The 12198-nt window shown below is 33.8% G+C and overlaps 1 protein-coding gene across 1 annotated transcript in view; it reads right to left on the bottom strand.

Moving 5' to 3' along the window:
- The window catches only part of Ost48 (dolichyl-diphosphooligosaccharide--protein glycosyltransferase non-catalytic subunit Ost48), a 53017-nt gene that overhangs the window by 14126 nt on the left and 26693 nt on the right, over positions 1 to 12198 (bottom strand). Inside the window, exons 6-7 of the mRNA XM_089093219.1 lie at positions 11588 to 11746; positions 1310 to 1540 (exon numbers count right to left, since the gene is read on the bottom strand). Of these exons, the coding sequence (XP_088949345.1) occupies positions 1310 to 1540; positions 11588 to 11746 (390 nt within the window). The remainder of the gene's footprint in view (positions 1 to 1309; positions 1541 to 11587; positions 11747 to 12198) is intronic.

The following is a 12198-nucleotide window of genomic DNA, read 5'->3' as shown; positions in this document are numbered from 1 at the left end:
GCATTATTTAAAAAAAAGATCTGAAATTAAATAAAAAAAAAACAAGTTTTCCAACTGAACATGAGGAGTAACATCAAAACTTAAAACGAACAGAAAATATTACGTGTATGATTCGGTTCACACCCTAGTCAATACCTAGCTCTTTAAGCCAAAGATTTTTTGGTACTTTCATAAGAGCTATTTATTCTAAATAACGGCCTTTGTGATTAGGGGGTCATTTTTAAAGAACTGTAATAAAATTCGAACTTTAGCTTAAAGAGTGAGGTTTTGACTAGGGAGCAAGCCCCCAAATATACGAATTACAAGTATATGAATATAAAAGATCGTTACGTAAGTTAATTCGTAAGTTACATATAATTATTACTAATAAAAACGTTCATAAATAAAATTCAAGAACTTTCGAGAAAGCCATTAAACCAAATAAAAGTAAAATTAATGTGCAAATTTTGTTTTAATTATTCATGTGCGATGAGCCACAATCAAAACCTGCATTAATTCAAACACGTTCAAAAATTAAATAGAAAAAAAAGAAGTTTTTTTTAACTGAAAGTAAGGAATGACGTCAAAACTTAAAACGAACAGAAATTATTCCGTATTTGACAGGGGCTGTCCCCTCCTCAACGCCTCGCTCTTTACGCTAAAGTTTGACTTTCTCACAACTCTTATTTTTTTTAAACAATAAAAAACTTTAGCGTAAAGACCGAAGCGTTGAGGAAGGGACATCCCCCTTCATATACGGAATGATTTCTGTTCGTTTTAAGTTTTAACGTCGTTCCTTACTTTCAGTTAAAAAAAAATTGTTTTTTTTATTTAATCAAGCTTAAAAGCAACAAAACAAAAGTTCATATAGATTTTTATGAAACTGAACTTTAACACTATACACCATAACTTCCACCATAAACCATAAATTTCACCTTTACTTTTACGCCCAACTTAAATTTTACACCATATCTATATTTCTAATGTGAACATAGGAACTGAAGTTCCAATTAGACTTATATCTGTCTAGAAAAGCCATGACTCATCCACGGATGATTCAGAATTGCCAACAAAATAAAATCTATCTTTGTTATATTACCAATTTAAATTAATTACCAAATTTCAAATGAAACCCCTCTTAATTGAAACTGAAGGGTTATTACAATACCGATTACCAGTAAACCGGATTCGTTGAAAAGGGGGACATTTACCCTCCTAGATATTTTTGCCCCTCCCCTAGATTTAAAAAAATACTGACATAGATCTTCTTAAACTTCTTCATTTCTTCACTCAAACTGAAATACCAAAATTTACTCAAATAGATAAATACCTGTGTAACGCTCTTCAAAAAGGTATATCCAACTCTGGCATAATCAATTTTGAACTGAAACACACCATAGACATCTGGAATCTTGAAATGAGCTTCAAAAGACGAGCCAGGTCCTTTGACCAGACTTGTCCTTACGAATGGGTCAATTCTTACAAAATCGAGCTGAATATCATTAGCATTGAATGGAACCCATTTGTCACCATCCAATTTTTCTATCTCGATCGAATAGACCTAGTAAAAAAAGGGGATAAAATCCATCAGGGACGATGTATAGGTTTTGACAGGGGCTACATAAAAAATCAGGGGCGACATAAAAAATTGTTAAGAAAAGCACCAATCATGAGAGAAAGCCCCCCTCCCCCGCCTTGGTACATTCAGTTAGCTGGTAATGATAGCGCTTTCAACTGTTTTTTTACCCATGTCTCGATCTCAGTTGGTAAAATATAGCCGACACGGTTGCATACCACAATTATTCATAGAATTCAGTTTTACCGATTACTCGATCTCAGTCGGTAAAAGGTAACCGATGCAATTGTATACCAATGCTATTTGTAAACTTCAGTTTGACGAATTTTACCGACATCTGGATCTCAATTGATAAAAATAACCGACGCAGTTGCATATCAATTACTTGTATAACTCAGCTATCTCAATGTCAGTCGGTAAAGAATATCCGAGACAGTTGCATATCAACACTATTTTTATACTTCCTTTTGATCGATATTTCGATCTCAGTCGGTAAAAAATAACCGTAGTAGTAGCAAATGTATTAATGCACATGTGTTATTCAGTATTACCGATTTTTCTGATATCGATTTTTACTGATATCTCGATCTCAGTCTGTTGAAAATAACCAACATAGTCGAACACCACAATTATTTATAAGCTTTATCGAAATCAATTTTACCAATGCCTCGATCTCTGTCGGATTTCAGTGATACATCAATCTCAGTCGGAAAAAAATAACTGTCAGTTACATACTATAATTATTTGTATATTTCAGCTTTACAGATTTAGCCGATATTAATATTACGGATATGTCGATCTCATTCGGTAAAAAAATAACCGAGACAGTTGCACAACAATACTATTTGTATACTTCAGTTTTATCGGTTTTACCGATATCTCAATCTCTGTTGGCAAAAAATAACAGACACAGTTCTATTCCACAATTATTTATATACTTTAATTGTCCGTCAAAGCAACCTGCAACTTCTAATCTTACAATAATAGATATTCAATTTGAAATAAACTATCACTTAGATCAATGATTAAATTTAATTAAACATTAATGACGAAATAATTCCCTCAAGCGCCATCAACTTACGTCTTATTAAAACCAGGATTATGAAAGAATTGATAATATGCATAGCTGGGAGTAAGGACCGTAGGTGGGTCCGATGGGTCCTTTCCTTAGCCTCGTAAAACGTGTAAAGATATGTTACACTTCTTTCGAATCAGAATTATACGGGATCATTCAGCGAAGAGTCCTCTATGATTAAACGTTCGTTATTAAGCTCTAATTATATGGTTAAACCTAAACATCATGAATCATTAACGTTAAAACATTACTTCTTCTTCAGTTATATCACATAAAACTGGGATTCGGAGGAAGGTAGAAAGTTCATTCGATTGCCAAGATTTCGATCTAGAAAGTTTTTTAAGTGTACAACAAAAATTTCAAGCAAACAGTTTCAACTTCAATATCCAAATAGCATTGAAACTGTGAATAAAGGGCTATAGGACGTAAACAACAATGGGGACAAGGACAGAGGCGTAGCTAAGATTTTCAGCACCAGGGGAAAATGTATGTTTTCGCATCCCCAGACCATCATCCCCCCCCAATCATAGTATTGACGAGAAAACTCAGTTTGGTGTCCCCTCAGAGGCACGCCACTGGACATGGGTGGCAACTTATGGGTATATCCCATTTAACTGATTTTCAAACTCATTTAATTCACAACTCACACCCCACTAGTCATTAGGTTACCTGGATACTGCCACTGGACATGGGTGGCAACTTACGGGTATATCCCATTTAACTGATTTTCAAACTCACTTAATTCACAACTCACACCCCACTAGTCATTAGGTTACCTGGATACTGCCACTGGACATGGGTGGCAACTTACGGCTATATCCCATTTAACTGATTTTCAAACTCACATTAAAACTAATGATTTTTTAAATAGCTCTTATGAAAGTACTAAAAAATCTTTGGCTTAAAGTGCGAGGCATTGACTACGGGGTGAACCCAATTATATATGTAGTATTTTCTGTTCGTTTAAAGTTTCGATGTTGCTGCTGTTGCAGTTGAAATACTTGTTTTTTTATATGAAATTTCTGATCTTTTTTTAAATAATGCTGGGAAGTCCGGCGTCCCCTTCATAGCAATGTCCCTTCCCCCATGAAAACTTCCTTCATGGAAAGATCCTCCCAAATAACAATGATTATATGCCTTTAAATTGTATATATATATATATATATATATATAAATAAAATCATATATATATGTAGATTTGATTGATTTTATTTTATTTGATTTTTTATTTTGCACCTACGGATGGTTCTGGATATCTGACTGACAAACAAGGGGACTAATTTTCGCTCGATGAAAAGAACCACAATTTTTAAAGAACTTTAGTTTTATTTTATACTATTCTACAAATTTTTTTGTATGTTTATAACGACAAATTATTCTATACTATCGGCAATCAAATTAATTGTAATTGCGGTTTAAAATATTTAGCACACACACTCATCTTCAGAAAAAAACAAAAGGAATTATTTAGTGACCTTCAGTTGTTGTGATTTTAAAAGTTCTGCTTTTGTTTCAGCCAATCGTGTTTAACAAAAAAACAAAGGAATTATTTACTGACCTTCAGTTGTTGACCTTCAGAAATTTTTCTGAAGATGAGTGTGTGTGCTAAATATTTTAAACCGCAATTACAATTAATTTGATTGCCGATAGTATAGAATAATTTGTCGTTATAAACATACAAAAAAATTTGTAGAATAGTATAAAATAAAACTAAAGTTCTTTAAAAATTGTGGTTCTTTTCATCGAGCGAAAATTAGTCCCCTTGTTTGTCAGTCAGATATCCAGGACCATCCGTAGGTGCAAAATAAAAAATAAAATAAAATAAAATCAATCAAAAATAAAATCAAATAATCTACCAAGAATGAAACTACCACAATTCGGCATCAATAAATAAATTAAACCCAAAACGAACAGAAATTACAATAAATAACCGAGTCAAACTCAAAACGAGGAGAAATTAATATGAGTAGGGCTAAAAACCCTTATGTCTTCCCAAGGCCAGAACATAATTTGCGCTTTACTGAAAAAATATAAATGTTTTTATTTTTATAACTTTAAGAACAGCATTCTTTGATGCTGTTATCGAGTCTTTAAACAACGGCACTATCACATATTTCGGTACTTCAACTGAAGTACCACAGTTGAAGTACCGTGGTACTATTTTTTTTATGTCTGAATATATAAGGGATTTAAGTTCGAGGGGAAGCATTGTCCTGTTATGAAAGAGGTATATCCTACATGGCCGTTACAAAATCAAAACGTGGTATCTATGCAGACATGATGATTTTTGAGTATTTCTACTCCTTCTGTAAACTGTTCTAAGGCGTAGGAAATTGATAGTTTGGTATTTCGAGCTCTTAAGATTCAAATTACATTGTTCGTTGGCTGTCATATAAGATTTGGTCAAACTGATATTTATTGCATTCATTGGCGACACTTTTTTACTTTATTTATTACCACAGTACCACAGTCTTGTGAATTTTGAAAGATTTTCAGGATTTAGTAATTGAGCTGTCAAACAGTGCATGGTAACGAACTGTAAGAAACACCCCCGCAAAGACCTATTATCTGAATTAAAATCACAGTAAAAGATTCAGCATATCAGAGAACCGTAAGAACGTAAGACATTAACGCTGGCCTTCACCAAGAATCCTGACAGAACGCGAAAATCCACACTCAACATCTGCGCTGTCGCTTGGCAGCGCAGATGTTGAGAGTGGATTTCTTTTTTTCAGCACTAAACTTGTTCCAAATGCTTTTGTTGACGCATGGTCCGTCAATTCCATGAGTGATCAGCTTTTCAAGTGGCAACTGCCAATCAACTATCCAAACTATCAATTTCCTACGCCTTAGAACAGTTTACAGAAGGAGTAGAAATACTCAAAAATCATCATGTCTGCATAGATACCACGTTTTGATTTTGTAACGGCCATGTAGGATATACCTCTTTCATAACAGGACAATGCTTCCCCTCGAACTTAAATCCCTTATATATTCAGACATAAAAAAAAAATAGTACCACGGTACTTCAACTGTGGTACTTCAGTTGAAGTACCGAAATATGTGATAGCGCCGTTGTTTAAAAACGCGATCACAGCATCAAAGAATGCTGTTCTTAAAGTTATAAAAATAAAAACATTTATATTTTTTAAGTAAAAAATATAATAAGTAAAAAAAGTAAAACGTGTCTAGTTTACTAGTTTACGCCTTACTGTTTACTGACACGCCTAGGCGTTGCCATCGGCGTGTCACCACAAGGGGACGTTGGATCCCAACTGAACTTGATGCGAAATATAGACTCAAAGCTGTATTTTTATCTTGTGCTGCTTCTGAAACGACTCTGTCGTTTCAGAAGACTCAAATTTATGGAAGTCAAGTCACCTTTCGAACCATTTAAAAACTCACCTTTTTAACAGCCTGGTCATACCTTTTCTCTTTATAGGTGTGAAACATGGACGATTAAAGTCGAAAACAAGCACACCCTTCTCAAACTCGAAATGAGATGCCTACGCCTAGCGAAGATTAAAACCGTGTCACAAAACCGTGTCAATTCATTGGAGAATTGACCAGAAGAGTGTTCTACCTTATTTATGGGGGTTTGGAACATGTTTGACCTCAGGCGAGGAGTGAGTGGCTCCTAAATTTTAATCATCAGGGTATTTACCAAAAGGAAATTTATAAATTACCTGCACTTTTTTTAAACTCATTTCGATAACAATTAATTCTCGCTGTTCGTAATAGGTTATTGAGTTCACAATTATATTTCTTGTATCTCACTTTCGCCTCAGGAGACGCTACAGAATATTTATATAGCAGTCTTCGATTTGATATGGCCTTCATCAGTCCTCTATCTAGTAACCCAGAGTTTTCTAGGGGTAACATGAAAAGCCGGCTTTTTAATAACTGTACAACTTTCTTTTAGTAATTTAGTTATTTCTGAATACCACAATGAAAACTTTTCATTCACTTGCAGATCACTACTTTCTAAAAAGAATATAGAAAATAAATAACTAAGAAAATAAAGTTTGTAAAAGTCAGATGCTTAGACGGGGGAATTTAAATTCAAACTAAGTTGATTGAAAATTATACTTTTGTTTGCCTTTTTAACGAGAGGGAGGCTATCTTGTTTGTTATTCATGGCTGTTTCCCACTTAAAATGAGTGGGGTCTATTTCAAAACATAAATAAAAAAAAAACTCCGAAAAGGGAATGGTTTAATGAAAAATAAAGAGCGATATTAAACTTATGATTAGCAGAAATAAGGTCCTACGATAATTTTAAGTATAAAATGGTCAGAAATCACTATTAAAGAATAAATGAAACCCAAAACGATCAGAACTAAAAATAGATAATCAAGTTAACAGATACTGATATAGATGAATAAATAAATCTTAAAACGAGTAAAAATTAAATTTAATGTCAGATTTCAACCCAAAAAAATTGTTACAAACAGGATTTTGGACTGCCTTCTTCCTCTCGATATGCTGCTCCGTCAGGAAGTTTAACGGAAAAAAATAGGAAGAAAACAAGACATAAATAAGAAAACAACATGTCATATAATATTTGGGTAAAATCGTGGAATATAATAAGAAAACGACTGAATTAAACAAAATATATTGAAAACTATGAGGAATCCAGAAAATTTTGGTAATTCAGAAAAAAAGGATGAGGGCTTTCCCTACGTACATGGCTGTTGATCATCAACTTTTTTTTCGATATTGTACAACTTATATAAGCAGGGAGGGGGGGGGGGTTTAATGTCTTATTATTGTCTTATTTTAATGTATTATACAATTATGATTGTATACATTGGGCAGCTCGTCATTCTGTGAAAATTGTACCTATGCTGTTGACTATAATGAAAAATGTAGATTATGCAATCCATTAAAATTGCATAAAGGATATGCTGTGCAAATTAAAGTCTGTAATTCCTGTCTTGAATTCCTAATAGTGACCAACTGAAATACTAATAGTGACCAACTGAAAGTAAGGATATGCTGTGCAAATTAAAGTCTGTAATTCCTGTCTTGAATTCCTAATAGTGACCAACTTGAAATACTAATAGTGACCAACTGAAAGTAAGGGGCGACATTAAAACTTAAAACGAACATAAATTATTCTGTATATGAAAGGGGCTGTCCCCTCCTCAACGCCTCGCTCTTACGAAAAATTTTGACTCTGTCTCGGAACTTTATTTTTTAAAACAATAAAAGACTTTAGCGTAAAGAGCGAGGCGTTGAGGAGGGGACAGTTGGAAGTCAGTTGGAGTCAGTTGGAATTCACAACTCACACCCCACTAGTCATTAGGCTACCTGGATACTGCTTCCAGTGATTGAAGTACAGATAATTCCAACAGTAAATTGAACTTGTACAGCTATACCCAAAACTATTAACTAGCTAACGAACAAATAGCTACAGCTATGATTCACAAAATTTTAAATAATGCAATTGGAACAAATTGGCAATCCTTTTTTTTATAAACCAGGGTTGTGTTCTTTGATGTAATTATACCCTCATCCTGTGCAGAACAGCCCTATCCCAGACCAAATTTTAGAAAACGGTGATGCAAGGCAGAACAGGAGCAGAGTTAAAATTATTAAAGATGAAAATGTTGCAGTTAGTATTTATTAGAGAGTGCAGTATTGAAGGTATGTAAATCTTTCTCCCATTCCTTTTCTTTGGAGTGCTATATAATTTTAATAAAATTGTAAGAAAGTCGTGTCCAATAAACCTTATTTACCCTCTTGGTAAGGATGTGTTACTTTTGGCAAAGTTGATACAGGGAATATAAACATTTATTGGTAGATGACAATAATCGAAACTATATACAATATAAACAGAATAATTAATATTTAAATAGAAAATAACCAGATCAAACACAAAAAGAACAGATGCTTCTGAGCCGAGCGAGGTAGATGACGAAAGTAGTTGTTCTAGTGTCTGTTTTATAATCTACAAACAAACTGGACCATAATTTTGGAAAATCGAGGACATAATGATTTGCATTTAATATTTCAACTATTAAACATATTCCTAGATAGAATGTCAAAATCCTAGGACATCCCGCCCTCTTTTCCTTCCGGTTATGCATTAAAGGTGTGAGCTGTGGGGTTTAGATAATTTCGGAGACCACACTACCTTTCCATGACGATAAATAAAAGTTCAAATAGGAATAAAATCCTTTGAATAGACAGTGTTTCACAAACAGTGATACAATTTCACAAAACAACTAAATATTTCGGTCACATATGCGGAGAGAATATTTTCAGATATTTCGGAGAGAATACAAAGAAATTATTTAAAGAGTTTTTCGGGCCCATAAATCCACTCACAGTGTTGTACTGGAGGGGGATTTGGGACTAAGTTGGTTAAGAAAAGATAGGTTAATAAGAATGGTGCAGTTTAGGATAAAAATTTTAAGAAGTAAAAATAGGCTAGCGAAAGAACCGTATTTTAGTTTGTTGGAGGATAAGATAGAGGTAGGGTGGCCATAAGAAATTAAGAAAATTTTAGATGAAGTAGGATATTCGTATTTTTGGAATGAAGGTAATGGATCGAATTCGGATACAGTGGTTGATAAGGTAAAAGAAAGGTTACACGAGCAAGGAACACAGCAGTGGCAGGTTCAGAAGGAGGCTTCGGGATCTCTGAGTCTGTATAGTACGGTGAAGGACACGTGGGGGGAAGAAGTTTATTTTAAGCTGGGGTTGAAAGGGGAAGAAATAAAATAGATTTTGAACTTAAGCGGAGGGTCGATTGATATTGGGGAAAGAGAGAGGAAATTTAGGGGTTATAGTGGTAACCCAGTCCATTGTCCGATGTGTGGGGAAGATGATGAGGATATTTTTCATTCTTTGGGGAAATGTAAGGAATTGGCGGAGCTGAGAAATGAGTGTTTTTCGTTAGTACTGACAGATAGAAGGTGAGTGGAAGGGATTGTAGGATCACGAGTTAAAACGACATTAAGGGATCTGGCTAAGTATGCTGATGAAGGGCTGATACATCGTGAAAGATGTATCTCTTTATAAGTAATTTCGTGAAGACTCATATATAAGTACGTTTTTTCTTTTTCATTTATTTGTGTTTTTCTTGTTGGTTTTGTTATGTTTATGTTCTGTTTTTTTTTTTCTATGGGCCGACGGCTTTTTTTGGAAATAGATACAAACATACATACACACATAGTCATACCTGCAGAGGAGATGTACTATAAGCCAAAGGATAGAAAAATATTGTCTTTAAATGCACTTTACCGACTCCAGAGCTCTTTAGCAGATAGGAGGAGGGATATTTCCCCTACTTAACCCCTTGGTGGTCCAATGATTGTAGCTATTGAAGCTGCATGGTATTTCTCTCTAATATAGTAAAATACTAGTAACACTGAGGGAACTCTAAAAAACTCTGACATTTGAAAAAGTATTTTTTTTTTTCTCACTCCAATAGATATTTGTTATTTTATCATTAAAGTAGCTTCTCTTGGAGTAATTCTTTTATGTTTTTGATATTACGGCGTTTTTGAACATATAAACCTCTAATGGCCTCTTTGCCTCCAGAACTTTGAACAACTTCTTTGGAAATTTAAATCGTTTTATTTAAGTCAGTAAATTAGAAATGAAGAAAAAAAAATCCAACCTGCCAATTTCTGCCTTTGCTAACATTTAAAAACTAATGTTAAGAGTTTTCTACGGCAACATGTCTCCTAGACCTGTGATCAGGGTTGCCACTGGTCTAAGGAAATAGTTACAAGACAATTCACCCGAAACTTTCTAGACTAACTATTTCAGAAGCAAACATAATAAAGTCCCGTCTTCATTTGGCTTTTTCGGTCATAACTGTGAAAGTGCTTTTCAATTTTAAAAAACAGTTAACGGTGGAAATCCTTTTTTTTATTTGGGATTTCAAATATAATTTATGAAGCTAAAACAAAGATACCAAATAAACAATAAACAACAAAGAACAATTTAATGTTTAAAAAAAATTTAAATCGTTTAAAGTCAGTAAGATAGAAAAAAAAAAAAAAAATCCGAGTTGCCAACTCATTTTTACTTGTGCTAAATATTAAAAATTAGTGTCAAGGGTTGTCTATGCCAGCATCTTTTTTCATTTAAGATGCAAACATGCTTAAGTCAGGTCGTCACTTGGCTTCTTCTGTCATAACTATGAAATTGCTTTTCAATTTTTAAAAATATTTACGATGAAAATTTACACAAATAAAGAAAGATAACTTTTAAAGCTTCCACCTTTGAAAATAAAAATAATATATTTAAAAGCTTGAAATCAAGAGACAGTCTAATCAGAGAACAAAAGATTTTAAGTGAACCTACTATAAGCATTCACTTTGCTAGCAACAGGTATACATTTCAGCATAGCCAGCCAATTTTTGAAGTCTGAAAAAAAGAAGAAAAGGGACAACAAAACGGAAGCCTTGCAAATAGCCTCAAATTAGTGGCAAGTGGTAACTGTAAAGAGCTATTTGTTGACTACGTTTTCCTGCTGGATTTTATCCCCATTTTGATCTTTGTGTCAAAGGCTATAACTTTATTTTTATATTATCGTAGATATCGATTTAATATTATCGTATAAACATCTTTTGCAACGCTACGGCAAAGAAATCAAGAAGGGGAGGAAGTTGAGACTTCCATGTCAGGCAAAAAAAAATTAATGATCAAACTATTTTTGGTTAAAATTAAAATTTGCTAAAAAAGCTGGCAAAAACGCGGACGCCTTGTAAGTAGCTATAGGCTAGTGGCAAATGGCACCTGTTAAGAGCTAACTGTTAACTATATTTTGCTACTGAATTTTTTCCCCATTTTGACCTTCGTGTTAAAGCATTTAGTTTTATTGTTGACACCAAGAGTCGATGTCACTAACATTGAGACTCGATGAATTTCTAGCCATAAAATACCCTTATGAAAGATTACCCAGTTGATTACATGTTTCAGCAGACAAAGTTATACTCACAACATCTTCAGAAATAGTATAGGCAGATGGTGGCTGCTGTTCACCTGCTTTGTGGTGGTTAACTTTTCCAACTCGTAAGACACCTTCTTCTTTAAATACCCAACGAGAAATGGCATCAGAAACTGCTTTGTTACCAGAAGAATCAAATTTCTTGCCACCCTTGAAATGTTCAAAATAAGCGACAAAAAACAACTACAAATTTTAAATATAAAACTAAAATTAGTAAATTCAGTGACAAAAGTATTTCATTACATTTATATCGTATAGAATTGATAGATCTGTGGTCAAGTAAGTTACTCTGGCAATGCAAGTAAACAAAGACTGGATCCTTTGAATTTCTTTTGTGCGGTATTCGTACCAATCATAGCCAAAAAATCGTAATTTTACGAACTTATTCTTTTCGGTACGTAATATCGCAATCTATATTCGTCGCGTCATCTATATTTTGACTTAATGGTATATCGACTACTAAAATGCCATTAGATGGCAATGTTGATAATGCGTTTCGGATAATTCTCCTTTTCAAGCAGACATCTTCCACTCCAGCAACCGACAAAATAGTTAAAACCAGGAACAAGAGCAAAATAAAACCTTGCAGAACTTGGCGACTT

This window comes from Artemia sp. Qi Xiang Cuo, chromosome 8 (assembly GCF_049724085.1).
Source record: "Artemia sp. Qi Xiang Cuo chromosome 8, ASM4972408v1, whole genome shotgun sequence".
Lineage (NCBI taxonomy): Eukaryota > Metazoa > Arthropoda > Branchiopoda > Anostraca > Artemiidae > Artemia > Artemia sp. Qi Xiang Cuo.
The sequence above is the reverse complement of the archived record's forward strand: the minus strand, read 5'-3'. Positions and strand labels throughout refer to the sequence as shown.